The sequence below is a fragment of the Cladophialophora yegresii genome (genome assembly GCF_000585515.1).
Source record: "Cladophialophora yegresii CBS 114405 chromosome Unknown aczIN-supercont1.2, whole genome shotgun sequence".
Lineage (NCBI taxonomy): Eukaryota > Fungi > Ascomycota > Eurotiomycetes > Chaetothyriales > Herpotrichiellaceae > Cladophialophora > Cladophialophora yegresii.
Genome location: NW_006913046.1, coordinates 2,549,292 through 2,566,375, shown reverse-complemented (window position 1 = coordinate 2,566,375; position 17,084 = coordinate 2,549,292). Strand labels below are relative to the sequence as shown.

The following is a 17,084-nucleotide window of genomic DNA, read 5'->3' as shown; positions in this document are numbered from 1 at the left end:
CCTTGGTAGGTAAATGGTGTCGGTGAGGGGATCAATGTTTTGAAAGGTGTCAAATGAGCAGAGGAGATCAGTGTTTCAAACGGTGCCAGTGAACAGGCGGAGTGTGAGATAGCGGGTCAGTGAGTGAATTCTGTGGCGCCTTACGTCGCAACGTCTCTTTCATGACCTGCCGAAGATATCGCAGTTTGTCCAGGTCGGTGGCGTTGGGCATGCGGCCCGCACCCACGACTTCTTCCAGCTCGGTCTGCGCTTTCTTCTGACACTCTGGGTAGAGCAATATTGCCTGGAGGGGTCGGAAGCGGTCAGCGTGGTCAAAGATCAGGGTTGAATTTGACTGGCATGGGAGATAGAGATAGGTAGGTACCCTTTATGAAAGACGCCAGCTCGTTGCTCTACGTGTCGGTGGGCCCCTCCATGGCAATTTCAGCAATGTCGGCGGCAGCCCCGGTCGGTCAGGACGGCGCCCTCTGGCTTGCCCCTCCACGAATCTTGGGCACGCGCTATATCGGCGGCGAAGCCTGGGTACAAAATGAGCTTTGGCTACATCTCCATTGGGAGTGGATAAGGCGTACCCGGCAGGGCATTCTCATTGTGCATGTTCCTCCGCGCATCATCCAAGAGCTGGTGAAATGGGATCTTCTCCCGCCGAAACACCTCTCCCGCGTCCCTGTACATAGGGTACACCCACGAGGGCAGCCAGTTGAGGGGCGTCCTCAGCTGGGGATACCAGTCGAACAGCTGGCTCTTGCGCACCATGCTCAGAAATCCGTGCGCGTTCTTGAGCAGTTCCTACATCACGGGGTTCTGCGGGTCAGTCACGCGGAACCCGCAAGTCATGCTCGTGGCCGCGCTGAGTGTCATACGGGTGATCGGGGCCTCGAAGGCCTCCGGGCGGTCAAGCAGATCGAAGCACAGCTGTTTCGGCTCTAGATCCTGGTACGGTGCGTAGCGGGTGGCTTTGGTGCCGTTCATCAACCCGTGGTATAGTTTGCGCTCGACTTTCCAGAGGTCGTCGTAGCCGCGGAGGATGATCCGGGCTTGCTCGAAGACGCCCTGCATGAAGAGCGAAGGGCGATCTGCGTAGTTGCCGCTGCGTTTGTCGATGAGGCGTTTGATCATCGAGCCGCTCGCGAGGACGATGACCGTTTGGGAACCTAGTTTGAGGGAGAAGTTGGGGCCGCCTGCCGCATGTCAACGCTGGTTCTTGTGTTTCGGCGTGGCCGTCGAAAACTCACACTCGTTCGGCCATTTAAGATGCTGTATATGACCAGCGGTCGTGTAGGCGGGCCTAGGGATGTTTAGTCCGGAGTTCCGAAAGAGCAGAAAGGACAGACCTGGTGGCAGGTTTCGACCTCACAGTCCAATCGAAAAGAGTCGAACAAGGAGCGCGCACAATACTGTTGTCACGAGCACTAGCCCGGCGTTCATCATGGTGGCCGTCGAGGTGTGTACTTCCCACGTTCTGAGGGGATGTGATTGACAACGAGAGCGATTATCGAACTGCACATCTCCTCAAGATAACGTACTGTCGCTCTATTGCACATTTCTAAAACAGCGACACACATTGTTGAAACAGCGACACCGCCGGTAAGCACCTGTGCACGGACATGGCACCATGGCAGTACGAAGTATTCGTAAATGGGTTGCCTGATGCGGTGCGCATTAAAGGCTGAGGTAAGTAGGGCGGCCCCAAGAGAGTATCGCGAATAAGAAGCATGCTAATCGATATTCTAGTGGGAGTGAGGACTGAGCTCGAGTATGGGGTTCATAAGCTCCAACCCTTATCCAGGTTATGATTGTCGTCCACGTAGGAATACCCCGTTCGGGTGGACGTCAGGTTACCACTCGCATGTTCCCATGTGCCTATTCGCAACAAAGTCAGAGTAAAGGTTAGGTCGGGTGGGCCAAAGGTAAGATCTTAGCCATGTGAACCGGAGTGGCAACGTCCGATGGCAAGGCTTCGTGGCAAGGGAATAAATGCTGCGGAGTTGATCGTTCGTCCGGGACTGCGTCCTTCTGCCTCAGCCACAGCCGTGCGATTACAGTAGTAATGTGGTCCAGAATCCAGTATTATACTCCGTAACTTCGGATATATGTCTAAGTATGTAAATTGGAGTGCTGTCGTCCTATCCAACCATCATTAGCATGCTCTATATGTCGGTCACCTCTAGGCCTTTGCGTATATGTCGGTGTCGAATTGGAGATTGTCGATTTTATCCCTGCCGTCTGCGTCCCGGTTCACCCACACGCTGACACTTGTTCCAGAGCACATGAATTCTCCAAACCCGTCGTCGTCGATTTTGACCTCTTCGGTTTGCCATGCCAGGATGTCGGTCCACGTCTCTCCAGCGTGTTCCTTACCAACAGCCATCCTCCTTGTCTTGGGGTCGGCGTTGGACATGATACATGCCAGGCCGAACTTTCGGTCGTCAGTACCTCTGCGCACAAATGCGTAACAGTTGGGATCGTCGTCGATGTAGTCTTCCTGGTCTCCATAGGCGAAGAGCTTCCGTGCCAGGACGAGATGAGGTAGCTTTTCCCCACACGATGGTGGTTCCGGGTGCTTGCCCTTCATGCCGTACAAGTCGCCGTAGAAGACGCAGGGATACCCTTCTTGTCTCAGCAGGATCAGGGAGTAGGCGAGTGGTTTGAAGAAGCCTTCGATGGGCGTCTCGACCGTCTGGCCTGGCTGAGTGTCATGGTTCATCACTACCGTCACGGCACTGTCGGGTTTCGCCTGAACTAACGTGCCGTCAAAGACCTTGCGCAGGTCGCCCTTCTCCGACTTGGAGATCTCCGAGAATTTGTACACCATGGGCGAATCGTATAAGCTGAAGTGGTGATGCATGTTTTCCAGGTATTCGAGCATCTCTTTCCTGTCACCCGACCAGAACTCGCCGACGAGGAACAGCGCGTTCTTACCGAACTTTTTCTCCAGATTCGCCACGAAGCCGTTGGTGAATGTTTCGGAGAAATGCTGGCACGCGTCGAAACGAAAGCCTTTCAGCTTGAGCGTCTTGACGACCCACTCACCCCAGTTAATAACGTCCTGGCCAACCTCGTCGTGGGCGTAGTCTAAATCTGCGAACATGAGGAAATCGGCGTTGCCTCCTTCCTCCCCAACTGATCGAGACCAGTGTTTGTTGTCGCCAAGGATGCGGAAGATGCCCGTGCGTTCGGTTGCGGCGTCGTAGTCGGTCCCTGAAAAGTGATACCAGTGATACTTCTGCGACGAGTATTTGTCGCCGCGACCGGGGAAATCGAAACCCAGCCAAGCTTCGATCTCGAAGGGTTCCCCAATTTCCTTGGTGCGGTCTAGGAGCACAATTAGCGTATGGTCCGCAAATGCATTCATGGCCGACGAACCATTCTGGTCTACCTCGACAACCTTGCACTTTTCTGTTTTGTCCGCGCCGGCCTTGTGATTCAGAACAGCATCGAAGTAGAGCCCGATTCCGAGTTCTTGCGCTTTGTCGGACAATTGATCGAGATCCTCCCTCGGGCCCCACTTGGTCGATTTCGAGCCTTTCTGCTCAAATTCTCCAACGTCGTACAGGTCGTAGATGTCGTAGCCGTTCGCCTGAGCACCTCCCTGGCCCTTGCAGGCAGGTGGAAGCCAAACATTGTCCACCCCGATGTCCTTCAGGTCTTGGAGCACGTTCTTTAGCCGGATCCAATGTTTCTGATCGGCAGGGACGTTCCACTCGAAACCCTGCAGCATGCAATAGTTCTCCGGTGTGCCACCCATGTCGCCGAACGTGAATATAAAAATACTGGTAATATAGTCTATACTCTATAGCGAGAGTCAAAGACCGGATAAAAAGACGCACTATATAGATAGCATTGATCAAGAACGCAAGCCTGGCATGACATCAAAGCAGCGCCGAATCTTGCATCTGAGAAAATTGCCGCCGGCGTAGTTTTCCGGTTCCGTTTCCTTGAAAGTGATCGAAACTCTATTTGGCGCGCCTCCTGTGGCGGGTGTATGAGATCATAGCACTGGGGACAAAGAGACTCGACCAATGAGGCGCAGTCAAGCAGCGATTCGGACACGTGAAAGAAAATGTTGAGTTGTGCCATTGAAGTCTGTTTGCCATTTCCTGGAGGCAAAGATGCGCTGTCTGTACCGAGTAAGCGACGTCGGTGATCTGTTCCTGGAAGAGCATGCTGCGCTCTGCTGGTGCATCGGTGCTGAGGACCAGCCGGTCAGCGGACTAAGGCTGCACAATATTTCTCCTGCGTATGCCAGGCACGCAGCTATCGCTACAGGGACGCGGCACGGGGAAGATGAACGGCTCGACGTCGGATCAGTAGTAGAGCGGTACTCAAAGGGTGGACTTTTCCCGGAAGATGATACTGGCTTTGTTGTGCTCGCAGACAGAGAGCAAGTCACCGGTGGCTTTGTCTTTCATCGTCCCTCGTATCGTAGCTGCTCCAATAAGTACCTGCCGCTCGCGGAAGAATGGCGACACACACCGAATCTCTTGCCTACCTGCAGAACTTCGCATTCGACAACCACGCGCGTGCCGGTCTTGGTGGGTCGCAGATACGTAACGCTCAGCACCCTGGACACTCCGCCAAAGTGCCAGAAGTCCTCCCTCGCCAGAGGCGCCATGGCCATTGTCGTGCACATGTCGTGGATGAGCGAAATGGCGGCTCCTTGAGCATTGCCCATTCGACTTCCGTACTTGGGCGTCATTTCCATCTCGAAGACAGCCGTGACATGTGGTGGCCCGGTGGCGCCGACGACGGCAAGATCTTTGGTCATGAGAGACTCTTCAAAGCCCTAGACAAGGTTATCCCGTTTTCATGCTGGAGGATACCGGCCTGGGCGGAGGAAGCCTACCTGCGCGACTGACTCTCTCTTGTACTGCTCCATGAATTCCTGGATTCTCTCGACTGGGTCTTCAATGTCAATTGCAAAGGACATGCCAGGCCGTGACATATAGTCCTTAGTGTAGAACTTCTCGGGCTTATTCATTTCGAGATGTCAGTCGGTAAAGAAAGCGCGTCAGAACGCGTGCGCTTCACGAACTCGAAGAAGCACCAAATTGAACAGATCAAGGCAGCGATGTAGAGAACACCACATTCCTCTAATGAAGAAAAGAACTTCGCCTCGACCATGGCCAAGGAGGATGTGGAAGCCCTGCATCTTGAGTGCTGGCACAACAGAGCCGAGGGTTTCGGCATGGCTGCGGCGTCAACAACGAACCGAGAAGCTTAGGGAAACTGGAGGCGATAATCTGAGAGCCGGCAGTCAAGGTGGTAGGAACTACGCTTCCCATCGATACCATTCGCCGTATTTCCCAACGGCAGCGCAATGGCAACAGAACGGCGGTATTTGTCGCGCCTCATGGACCCTTCAGTGTCATATCACCACATTCCTTGTTCCTGATACAGACACCCAACATGTGATGCTCCTATACTGTGGCCGTGATGGCGTGCTTGAGTGCTGCAGAACCATCTCAGCCCGCTTATACCGCCTCCGACTTCCTCAAAGAAGGTTTGTCGCGTCCACTTCCACCACCGACCCGTGGAAACACGAGGCCGTCGAGCTGCCCATTGGAGTCAGCGGCCGCGTCAAGCTCGAGTAGGTGGCATGACATGTACTGACTACCAGGAGATGACCCGCTGATCCTAGCTGCAGTGTATTCTCTCCGCGCGAGCTGCGACTGACTTCAAACGGCCGGCGGAACGTGCTAGTCCACATCCCTCCAGGCCCGGGCTGTACAAATGCGACGACATCAAGTCTGCTGTTGCCGAGCACGCTCACACGGCTTCACAATGTCCTTCCGCCGTCCACCTCGCTGGTTAGGATCAATTACAGCCTGGGGGAATCAACGGACTCTCCAGCTTCTCCCGAAGAGCGCACCGTCTTCCCTACCCCGGTCCACGAAGTCGTAACGGCATTCGACTACCTCACTTCTTCCACCTCCGCATTCAACGTCCGCCATGACCAAGCTCCGATGATCTGCCTCATGGGAAGACATATCGGTGGCGCCCTAGCGACCATGCTCGCCCTGACTGAGCCAAACGCGATACACGCGCTCGTGGTCGCAGAACCAATGGTCGATTGGGTAGGGTTAGACGAGGTGCTGAAAAAAGCGCGAGAAGCGGCCACGGCCGAGTCTCTCACATCATCTTCTCCGAACGTGCAGGCGGAGAGACAAGCACAGAAGCGAGCGCGGGCGTCCAAGACTGCGAACCTGCACACCGCGATTGCTCCCTCCGTCGTGGCTGCGGTGGAGGAACTGGTCAAGCTGCGCTCGAAACTGTTCAGGACGCCGTCCGCGTATTTCGATCCATTCTCGAGTCCGCTCTTATTTCTACGTGCCCCGGGACGGGACACGCCTCTGGTCAATGCCACTCCTGGAGATCAGCTGCTCAGTGAGATGGATCAGGACGAGGACGATGTCGACGTTGATGTGGGAGGAGGTGAATACACAGACTACGGCGATCACGAGCACGATACACAGCAATCGAGTGCGTCAAAGGGGACGAGTACTCGAATCACCTCTCACGATGAGGTTGGTGCGCCCACCATACCTCCTCGTCGACGGAAAGTCCTGCGCCGCTGGCCCGCTGTTGGCACGCCCGAGTCCGTCACATTGCCACATGTCCGCATTTTCGTGCAGTCCGACGTTCAGCAGAAAATAGCCGACGGTGAGAGCAACGCCATAGACTCGGACAAAGGCCATGCAGCGCTGATGCGCGCCCAAGGCACCGAACTGGCCGAACTGATGCGCCGGGCCTGTTTCATTGGGCGGGAGAAGGGATTCGCGGAGGAAAGAGTGCAACTTCAGTTGTGCGACTTGTCTGCCCGAGGTTTTGATGCAGATGGTGGCATCATGCAGGAAGCCGCGATGAAGTGGCTAGGTGAGATGTTCGACGAGGACAAATTGTCAGCTTGAGTGAGCCTCTTGAGGGCAGGAGGGAGACTATAGGTACAAAGAAATACAGTGCCCTTTCTCGGCTCGAAGCTTTTGTTATATGATCTATGTTCTAGCTCTAGGTCTAGGTCCTATGATCAATGTCTATGGATGTTCTGACGTGTCGTCGCGACACCATAGCACGCCACAGCCACATTAGCCACCCGAGTTATTTGAAGACTCCAGTGCAATTAAGCGCAACACTCTGATATTTGTGCAGGGCTCGCGGCTTGAGCCCCTGTTGCAAGATTTGCTTCGTCTTCTTTCTGAGCTCTTCACTAGCTTCATCAGCACCAGATACCACAACCTGAAGCTTGGCTGCTTGCTCTGTCGCTCGACTTGCTACGAAATAGTCACGTCGATATATATCCATATATCCCATGGCGGCTTCATCGTCGCACGCACTTATCGAGGACGCTGTATACAGCAGACGCTGGCTCTGGCGTGTCCAGCCTCTTTTTCGGTTTTAGGCATCTTAGCAAGGGTGTCTCTGAGGCTGGTGCCGCGGTATGTGATGACTGAGGGCTGTACAGCGAAGCAGAGGCCGCCCTTCCGTCCGTAACATGTAAAGCCACCCCAGTGGACATGTTCTGTGCGCTTGGATTCCTAAGTCGGCGCTGTAGGTCATCAGAGCCGTGAAAATGAAACTGTGATTTGCTGCTTCCGGGTTCCGTCGTCGTGTTGTCGGCGGGCACTGACTTACACTCTCTGTTCTGACCGCAGGAGTATGAGGTTGTGATTCGTGCGCACGTATCGCTGAAAACAGTGCGTTGAATGGTACTGGAGGTATTGTGTACAGACTCGTGATTCGAGATCGTGTCGCGATGGTGATCGTGTCCGTCGGTTCCGGTCAGACACAGGAGCTCAGTGGTCCGACGAGGCGACGTTCTGTGTAACTTGTATGAGCTTGATGTTGGATAATGGATGAGAATATCGCGTATTGGACTTTCGATATTCGACATTCGACATTCGACATTCGATATCGGATGTCTGATGTTAGTTGTCGGGTATGGCCCGGTATGGGACCACTACATTGCGGTAGATTCGTCGATAGTGTCGGTTGAAATAGCGTCGATGAATGGTGCCCCGGTGCCGCTCACTTCCCGTCCCTACTGACTGTTCATGGGTATGACTATACAGTGCCCTCCCGCATGGCTCTTATGGCTAGCGGACTTGACGACATCTAGGGCAGCGCCCACTGGACGTCCGCTCCCGAACGCGGTAGCCACGGCATTTCTTCCGGCCACAGTATTCATCCCACTCGCCCTCGTGGCCGCAGGCGTAGTACATGAAGAATCGGGTATACATGGATTAGAAGAGGGGGAGTAACGCGTTTAAGGGGGCCAGTAATGGGTTTGGTGTCTTCGGTTGGTCGAGTATTTGTTGGATCGGGTGTGATCGGTGGTGTATGATTAGAGGTATGGTAGAAGAAGGAGAGTCGAAGGATGAGGGTGCGTCCGTGTATCCAAATAGGTAGGTCCAGCCCAGGACGTTGTTTGCGCTCGCCGCCTCGTTGGTGGTGCTGGCACCACTCGTAGGGTGACCTTTGGAGTGTTGGAACGTTGACTGTTGCACAGTTAGACCGTGACAGCTGGCCGCGAAGACGACTGTCGAGCGTGAGCAAACCAACTCCACGGCCTGCCGTAGCGTTGTTCTTGCTTTATACAACTGATACACCGTTGCTTCAAGAAGACACATCATTCCGTTCCGCCTCTGCCACTCCACCTGCCGCCTCCTCGGCCTTACTTGCCCTGCTCTGTTGACGCTCAAGATCACTTTTCAGACTGTCCAGGAACCTCGCCGCCTCAGCTGAGTACTTGCACCTCCGTCTGATGCTCTTTCCATACTTGTAGAAGAAGATCGGGAACGGGAAACAGGCAAGAGCAATGAAGCCAGGGACAGCCGACGCCCAGTGGACGCCGAGATTGTTGTACATGTAGGTCGCAAAGAGTGGGAACACAGCACCGAATGTCGAGCGGAGGATGGAGTTGCCGGCGAGGACGGAGGCAGAGTAGATCACATAAGAGTCGACACTGACATATACTTAGCGTGGCTGGGGAAACAAGGTGGGGGTATAGGAGAGCAGTCTCGTATTAAACTCACAGGTAATTGGAACAACACATGAAGATCAAGATGAACCCGATTCCGAACGGTAGTCCCGAAAGGACGGGAACGATAAAATGAATGCTTGGATCCGCAGTCGCAGCAAACCAAGCGAGACCGACGATGGCAACAACACCCCCATATATGACGGGTGGGAGGCGCGATTCGGGCGGTGCGAAGCCACCGTGAGCTTTGGAAATGCGAACGTATCGCTTGTTGTCCAGGATGATCACGCCGACGGCTAGGAGGTTTCCTACCATGATCCCGAGAAAAGCGAGACCATTTTCTCCCGCATTCCAGCCGTAACCTTGCTGAAAGACAATCGGGAAGGCTGCAAAGAACAGGTAAAGAGTCCCGTACACGACGGCCATGTAGATCTGTAGTTGTTCGGTGAGCGGCCTGAACGACCCGCATGACTGCAATGACATACCGAGAGGAGTAATACAATCGGTTCACGGAACAGAAGAGCCCATGGTCGAGCAACTGATCGCTTTACTACCTCTTTCAACACAATTGGTTGCTCAATATCGATTCTCGTCATATAGACCTTCCCTGTGGCTTTGGAAAGCAGCTTTGCCCTCCTCCGGAGCAGGACTGGTGCGTATGTCTCTGGGACGAAAATAATCCCAAGAACTGTCAACGCGGCAGCATACAGAGCAAGGAACCCAAAGAGCCAGCGCCATCCCGCAGCCGGGCTCAAGAACCCTCCGACCGTCGGTCCCAAAGTCGGGCCCAAGAAGGGAGCCGCTGAGTAGACAGCTTGCGCCATACCGCGCCTGGTGTCCAGATGTCAGTACCCCCATTGACCGCCCGGGACAAAACTTGGACCTACTGCTCTGCTTCAAACATATCAGAGATTTGCCCGCCTGGGATGACAAAGGCAGCGGAGCCCAAGGTGCCGCACAGTAGACGAAGGATGACAAGTGCGGTAATGTTCTGTGCCGCCGCGCAGACTGCCGTGAAGATGATGTAGAGGCCCAATGCAACCAAGAGAACGTCTCGACGAGATACCGCTTCTGAAAGTGGTGCCCACATCAATGGTCCAAGCGCGAAGCCAGCGACCATAAGACTCAAGCCTAGCAGGTAGACCTCGTGGCTGCAATGGAACTCGGGTATAATCAGACCTGCGGCGCCAGTATATGCCGAGGAAGCCAACGACACACAGAGTGTCATGAAGGCCAGGAGAAAGGTCATCAACCACTTGAACAAGTTGCTGTAGTTCTTCGGGTTCTCCGGGTCATGGTCGAGCCATTGGACGACAAACGGGTCCCTAGGAGTTCCGCTCCCTCGATACTTGGCTTCGACAATGTGGCTGAAGTCGGTGACCCTCCGTCGCCATGGTCTCTTTCGAAGAGTGTACGGAGACCAGTCTTGAAGCCCGCGGTCAGTCGACATCCGGGTTGGTGCGCCGTCTGTAGCTGCAGGATGGTCGAGCGGTTTCTCGTCTGCCTCGGACGATTGCGTTGCTGAAGAGGTAGGACCGTGTAACGGGAGTGAATGGGACGAGCCCTGCACGGTAGACCGCATGTTGGAAAGCATAATCTTGGGACGGCATTTGCGACGTGTCAAGCGACAGCCGCCGCTTCTTTAACAAGGAGGCTGATTGACGCCGTACACCCACCCATCCGATTCTGCAAGCCTCCATCGTCCGTGGCATGGCTTCGAAACAAGCATGATCTGCCCCTTCGGCCTCAGTGCTGATAAATCGAGGTCGCCCTCCGAGTGCCATGCTGCGCCGTGACACGAGTTGCAGCGTGTAGATGCGGGGATGAGGAGGTTCGCCCGTTGTCGGTCTAGCACATGGTGCCCCGGTGCGCCTGACCGCGGCTTCCTGCGTGGTCCCCTGGCTTGACTCCGGATGTTCGGCTCGTTCGGGGGACATTTGAGTCCCGGACGCCGACTCTCCTTTCCAGAGCAGCTCCCATGATGTGAGCGGCAGCTCAACGGCGGGTTATTAATGACGGCCCACAAGGCTTATATGCCCTGCTTCTGCACCGGCCGCGGCGACAAAATGGCCAACAGCTTGTCGTTTTGTCCAGTTGGCAGACTGCAATCATGGCCGACACCGAGAAGAAGCATTCAGCCTGCGCAGAATGCCGTGAGAAGAAGTTAAAATGCGTTCCCAGCGAGGAAGGAGGCGACTCCTGCCACAGGTTCGTAGGGGACCGCGACGCCAGATGTCTCGATTGTGCTCAGGCTAATCGCGCTGCCACCCTGCGCAAGCAGATGTGCAAGGCTAGGCAAAGACTGTCAAGTACCTGAAGTCAAGCAGAGGAAGCGGAAGGCTCGGCGTATGGCGCCTGCATTCCATATCTCCGGACACTCCGCTGATCTTGCAGTAGTACGCGGTCGCGTAGAACAGCTGGAAAGCAGCTACTCCGAGATACTGTCTCTGCTCAAACAGAAGCCGCAGCCCAATACCAATGTAGCGACTTCGGTGTCCACCTCAACGCCTTCACGTACAGATGCATCCCGGCTGTCGCAGGTCACGGGCTTGACGTCTCCGTTGCGCTTCGAATCGACAGACTTGGACGCTTCGAATAGCTATTTGCTCGAGATCCCTCTTGAGGAGTGTGAGGTTCTGCTCAATGACTACCGGCGCATGTCAACCAACCACTTTCCTTATGTCATGGTCCCCGAAGCCTGTCCTGTTGCTACCTTGGTCGAGGAGCGACCCATGCTGGCTCAGGCAGTATTCGTTGCAACTACATGGCGCTTCCCTGAGCGGCAGCGTGCACTGAAGGACAAATTCCTGCAGGATTTCAGCCACAGGTACTTTGTCAAATCGGAAAAGTCGTTGGATCTCTTGCAGGCACTCGTTGTATATTTCGCCTGGTAAGCTTGAGGAGCTATGGTAGGGACGAAATAAACTGACTTTTCAAAGGTGCCACTGGTATGCTACCCCTGTCGCAACTCAAGTCTACAGGCTAGGATCTCTTGTGGTTTCACTGGCCGTGGAACTGGGACTCAACCAGAAGCCAACGAGCGTCACCCAGCATGAGATCATTATCGGCCCTGGTTCCGCGCTTGAGCAGGGCAGTGAGGCCATGTCGTCGAAGTTGTGGGGGTTTGAGGCTCGACGGGCAGTTCTGGGCGCGTACACAGTTTCCACATAGTACGAAGCTCACACAGGCGGCACCGCTGCTCGCGATGGATGGCGACTAATTTGTTGTAGTGGCTTGTTATTGTTCAGAAGACCATCCGTGTTGCCATACAGTCAATATCTCGAGGACTGCGCGTCTTCCCTCGTCACTGATCCACAGTATTGCTCCGACCCGACGCTCATCCACATGGTCCGGTCTATGCGCGTCGCCGAAGAAACCACCCATACTTTCGATCACGGTTCGAAGGAAAAGATTGGCGAGCTGAGTGACGATAAGATCCAAATACTGGTTGGCGCCTTGTGCAAGCAGACGGAGGAGTGGAGGGTATCGCTGCCTCATGGTACTTTCACCACTGGTACGCATAGCATAGCCCCGACATCCCAATTCTTGCAAGCCTTCAGCTTACCTTCCACGCGGCCACAGGTTTGCTTCAGCGCGCATACCACAGCAGCAGATGCTATATCCACGAGGTCGGCCTATACGGCCTTCTCCATGGTCAAGCACCCTCCGTGACTCGCCTTTCAATTCTGTATGACTGTTTCGACGCCACCATGAAATACCTCTCTTGCGTGCTGGAGAACGGCCTGGACGACATGGTTGACTGGACCTCGCTTGAGTGGCGGGCACTCAACTTCGGCATCATGCTGTCCACCAAGTCGTCGATTATTCTGGACTCGGCGTACGTCAGCATGGAAGCGTCCCAGCGTGCTGCTTGGCTGGGCAAGTGCCTCGATACGTTGTGTTTGCGAGCGCACGAACTTCATCGAATGAAGGGAGAGAAATGCAGCTATTTCCTGAAGCTGGCCCATGAGTGGGCGAACATCAAGATGTATCACCAGAATACCATTCAGAGGGCGCTGCCGGCCCCCACGGTGGCGAACACAGCACAGCAGCAATCGCAGTTATCGGTGCAGACGCAACAACAAAACGCTGGCATGTCGTTCATGGACAGCGCTTTTGATGTGGACCCTTTCAATGAACTGTTCTGGGCTGGCTTCGGAGACTCTGAGCCAGGTATGGCAGGGATGTATCCGATGTGATTGGGCTTGGGCACATACGCACGTTCTCCCTTCCTAGGTATTGAGAGCGTATCTCGACCGGGTCGGTAGACTGCTCCCTCGTGTAATCGTCTTGACCCTGGCGGAAAAGTTCAACTCGCACCGGTTAGTGTTGGCATCTTAATGTGGCTACAAGTGGGCTGTTATCAGATTACTCTGATACTGTATGAACAGATGTCTCTGATGTCGGCCTCCTCTTCTGGAAGTGAGCGCCCCAGGTCGTACTCACGCGTAGCTGTACCTGTACATGTGCCTGTCTGCGGTATCTTGTCGTTCGCTCGCGGCTCGAGTCTGGAGGAGTCGTCGAGGTAAAGTTGACTGAGGATGAAGACAAGCTCAAATGTACACCTGTCGTGTCAATACTCTAAATACAGAATCCTAGCCTCGCTCTCTAGGGTTGGTCTGCTACCTCTCATAGTGCCTCTTGTCCATCCATCTCATCGTTCCCAGCATAGTGCTCCGCCTGAGAACAAGTCTGTTCGTGGCCAGGACCTGGAGTAGCGCAGTTGGCGAGGCTTTAACGTTCATGTCAGTCCATTGCCTGCAACTCAACCCTATGATCAGGTGGGCAAGGGTGGTCTACTCACCTCTGATCTTGCCGGTGGCACGTTCTGATCCGCTTCGCCGTCTTCACATTCACTTTGCAACCGCGAAACCGCCAACTGCCCAGCAACTCTACCAGTCAATACAACCCGTGTATTCACTCCGCGAAGCACTGCCTATGCACAACTGCCTTGCACCTGAGGATTTATTTCTCTTTGCACATCGGCGACTCCTTTCTCTTTCCTTCTCTCTCCTCCATCCACACCATCCACACATTTCTCTTTCCCCCCCCAACTCATCCATCATGGCTGTCGCCATGAGCGACGTACTCATCACCCTGGCCGCCACTCTCGTCTACTCGGTCTTTGCACCACTGTGGGTCCTCAGCTTGGGTATTCCCAAAACGAATGGAAGGTGAGCAGCCACTGCCTTCAACATACCTGAGATTTGCTTCCATCCATGCTTGCATCATGTACTGCCCGTTGTACTGCCTGTGATCATCACTGACTCGTTGTTGTTGATGTTACAGCCCGTCGCATGCAACAGCGTTGTTCGCCGACGGCGTTCCTTCATGTCCCGTCCTCGGAGGCGTTACCACCTCAACTCTGGTATTGTGGGCAAGATGTCTCCAGCTAGCACCAGCCTCAAGGTGTCTCTTATTATCGTCGTGCCGCCATCAATCGGCTTCCCTCTTTTGTTTGTGACACCGTACCTTCCTCATCCCCAACACCGTGCCTTGTCATGGGCATTGGTTCTTGCACGTCGCACCTCTCACAACAGCACCTACATCCCATACAGTCGTTTCGATTCCGGTCGTGGCAGTCCTGCTCCAGAAATCCAAGAGGGGTTCGCCGAGGACAAGACATTTGAGAACGACGTGTCGAGCAATCTCTGGCTCATGCCTTACGGATTGAACTTCTCCAGATCCATTACAGAGACCGAACAGGTGGTCGTCGACAACAAGACATTTGATAGTGACGTGCCGAGCAACCTCTGGCTGGTGCCCTACAGCTTCGATTTCACCAGTTCCATTTCAGAGTCGGCAGAAGAGTCTTTTGCAAGTTCGAGTTCTGGGAGTCCGTCAGCACTCCTTCAGTTCTCCGTCCATTCACAAGGGCATGACACAACCACCCGTGTTTCCTCACCCGTGAGCACTCACTGGTACAGCGACCTTCGGTTCCAACGAGACGAGCATGATGGCGTCCGTCTGCAACAAGCACTGGAGGAGAAGCTGGCATTGGAGAATCGGCTTGGTGAGGTGTTGGCCGAGAATGGAGTGTTGTGGAAGAAAGTCAACACACTTCAACGACTCATGGCAATTGGTGTCATTCGCCTCAGAAAGTCAGAGGTAGAGGCCCAGAAGTGGAAATCCCTTGCTGGCTACAAGCTCGACGAGTCCTCAGCCATTCCCGTACCACATTGGAAACAAGAACCTGCAGCACAAGATCTGTACGCGGAAAACGAGCGACTGGAGTCCCATCTAGAACGACAAGATAGAGCACTCCATCACACACGCCGAGAGATCCATCACTTAGAGGAAGTCGTCGCTGAGAAGGAGACACAAATCACACTGCTCAACAACGAGATCGACCAGCTGCACTTGGGCGTCGGGAGAGCATACGACGTTGTCGAGGTCATTATCTTTCGATTCAACTGGCTCGAGCAGCATTGCACGGATCCCATCGCCACGCATGAACGGCTCGCAAACCAAAACCTGGCACTCCAACACCAGGTGCAGAATCTGGAACATGACTTGGAAGACGCCCAGAACCAAAACAATGTCCTGGTGATGGAGCGCGACTAGTTTTACACGTGGTATGTCGCCCGAGATAACGACCTCCGGGAGGCCATCGACGACTACGCCCAGCTCGATGCCCAGAGACACCACCTGCAGATTGAAAACGCCGAGCTTCGGGCGGAGAAGAGAGAGCTGACGCTTGCCAACACCAACCTGAAGGCCCAGATGAGAAAGGCGAAGGTTTCGAACAACGTCAAGGGGATTGCCAAGTCCTGGAAGCTCAAGGTAGAGACCCAGGCTCGACTAAAGAACCATGATGAAACGAGAAAAATCTTCTTGCAGAACTGCTTCAGCAAGACATTGGATCAGAACAAGAACGTCGAGTGTGAGGCAACCAGTTCGGGTGAAGAGCCTCAGGCGGAGCTCCGAGATTATCACACAGCAAAGGCGACTTGCGACAGCCAGGGTGATTTCTTCGACCACAAACTGGCACCCTTACCTCACCCCCTTCCGGAAAGTTTCCGTGTGTATCGGAGCGTCGAAGAAGACGTTGTCGAGGAGGAAGATGAAGATGATAATGAAGAACCGAACACAGATGGTGGTGTCCTCGACCTGGTGCGCCTCATCAACATGCTGACAATAGAAGATGAGTTGGATCTCATCACTTGAAGAAAACAGTCCAAGGTACATATTGGAAGATTGTGGAGGATTGTTTGGGAAGGACAGCACCCTCGGAGCCTGCTAATTCAGCACGGAATGAGGCGGCTGCTGGTGGATTGGAAGTCCCAGGGCTGGCGACATTGGGCTTGGACAACAGAAAACCAACTTGAGTGGATCGAGTATACGAAAGGCTGGAATGCATCAGCATTCAGAGCTTGGAACGGCGCATGGCGATGGCGAAAGGGTATTGAGTTCCGCCGTCGTCGTCAGTTGTGGAGGTCGGGTTTCGATTCTTGCAACATGTTGAGCCAGGACACATGTCTCCTGCAAAACAGGCGTGTACTGGGTGATGGTCTTTGTGATTGATTGATTGTCATGCAATTTCTGCTGGATCGCCATGGCAGATTCGGCTCACGGAAAGCAATGTACCAATATGCATCTTGTCCTCATTTCTGTGGTTATTGAGACCCTAAGTTGAACAATGAAAAGAGTTTTTTACCACAGAATCTGTCAGATTTCCCTGTAGCTGTTTGGCAGCAGTTGGTCTTCCAGATGGTTCAGAACTAAGACAGAGCCAAATGACAAACAAGTGACAAACAAATGAGAAAGTTTGAAATTCACGACAGTGGCAACGGCGAAGCACTTACACGTATCACGCAAATACTGACGCAGCACTCAATCCTCAATGTCCTTCAACCCGACTCACAATTTGGGATATCCTAAAGAAAACTGATCGCAACCCCACGGCGCACTGTATTACGGCTTCCAACTTCCATGTCCAATGGCTACAACCGGCTCCTCCATGGCTCGGCTGCGCCCAGCTTGGTCTCGCCTCCCTTGACCTTTCGCACGACTTGTTGTCAACGCGATGTTTCCCTCAGTCACGCCTTGCGACTGGAACGAAATCGAGCCACGGGAGATGCTTGCTGCTCCCGAGTCCAAGCCCAGC

The 17,084-nt window shown here is 54.2% G+C and overlaps 7 protein-coding genes across 7 annotated transcripts; 3 read left to right on the top strand and 4 right to left on the bottom strand.

Moving 5' to 3' along the window:
• Positions 1-789: 789 nt before the first annotated feature.
• On the bottom strand, positions 790-1,431 carry A1O7_02859 (uncharacterized protein; the record flags this gene model as incomplete). Its single annotated transcript, XM_007756888.1, has 3 exons — positions 790-1,181; positions 1,236-1,288; positions 1,358-1,431. The coding sequence occupies 3 exons, from the start codon at positions 1,429-1,431 to the stop codon at positions 790-792; spliced, it is 519 nt and encodes a 172-aa protein (XP_007755078.1).
• A 736-nt stretch (positions 1,432-2,167) lies between these two features.
• On the bottom strand, positions 2,168-3,748 carry A1O7_02858 (alpha-amylase; the record flags this gene model as incomplete). Its single annotated transcript, XM_007756887.1, has 2 exons — positions 2,168-3,315; positions 3,367-3,748. 2 exons carry the CDS (start codon positions 3,746-3,748, stop codon positions 2,168-2,170), a joined length of 1,530 nt encoding a protein of 509 aa, XP_007755077.1.
• Positions 3,749-4,325: 577 nt separating this feature from the next.
• A1O7_02857 (uncharacterized protein) lies at positions 4,326-4,981 on the bottom strand (the record flags this gene model as incomplete). The annotated part of the gene is made up of 3 exons (XM_007756886.1): positions 4,326-4,429; positions 4,477-4,786; positions 4,847-4,981. The coding sequence occupies 3 exons, from the start codon at positions 4,979-4,981 to the stop codon at positions 4,326-4,328; spliced, it is 549 nt and encodes a 182-aa protein (XP_007755076.1).
• A 1,030-nt stretch (positions 4,982-6,011) lies between these two features.
• A1O7_02856 (uncharacterized protein) lies at positions 6,012-6,911 on the top strand (the record flags this gene model as incomplete). The annotated part of the gene is made up of 1 exon (XM_007756885.1): positions 6,012-6,911. The coding sequence occupies one exon, from the start codon at positions 6,012-6,014 to the stop codon at positions 6,909-6,911; it is 900 nt and encodes a 299-aa protein (XP_007755075.1).
• Positions 6,912-8,613: 1,702 nt separating this feature from the next.
• Positions 8,614-10,559, bottom strand: A1O7_02855 (uncharacterized protein; the record flags this gene model as incomplete). Its single annotated transcript, XM_007756884.1, has 4 exons — positions 8,614-8,962; positions 9,033-9,409; positions 9,463-9,808; positions 9,865-10,559. 4 exons carry the CDS (start codon positions 10,557-10,559, stop codon positions 8,614-8,616), a joined length of 1,767 nt encoding a protein of 588 aa, XP_007755074.1.
• Positions 10,560-11,087: 528 nt separating this feature from the next.
• On the top strand, positions 11,088-13,176 carry A1O7_02854 (uncharacterized protein; the record flags this gene model as incomplete). Its single annotated transcript, XM_007756883.1, has 5 exons — positions 11,088-11,185; positions 11,259-11,867; positions 11,917-12,147; positions 12,208-12,491; positions 12,560-13,176. 5 exons carry the CDS (start codon positions 11,088-11,090, stop codon positions 13,174-13,176), a joined length of 1,839 nt encoding a protein of 612 aa, XP_007755073.1.
• A 1,183-nt stretch (positions 13,177-14,359) lies between these two features.
• On the top strand, positions 14,360-16,144 carry A1O7_02853 (uncharacterized protein; the record flags this gene model as incomplete). The annotated part of the gene is made up of 2 exons (XM_007756882.1): positions 14,360-15,523; positions 15,584-16,144. The coding sequence occupies 2 exons, from the start codon at positions 14,360-14,362 to the stop codon at positions 16,142-16,144; spliced, it is 1,725 nt and encodes a 574-aa protein (XP_007755072.1).
• Positions 16,145-17,084: the final 940 nt, after the last annotated feature.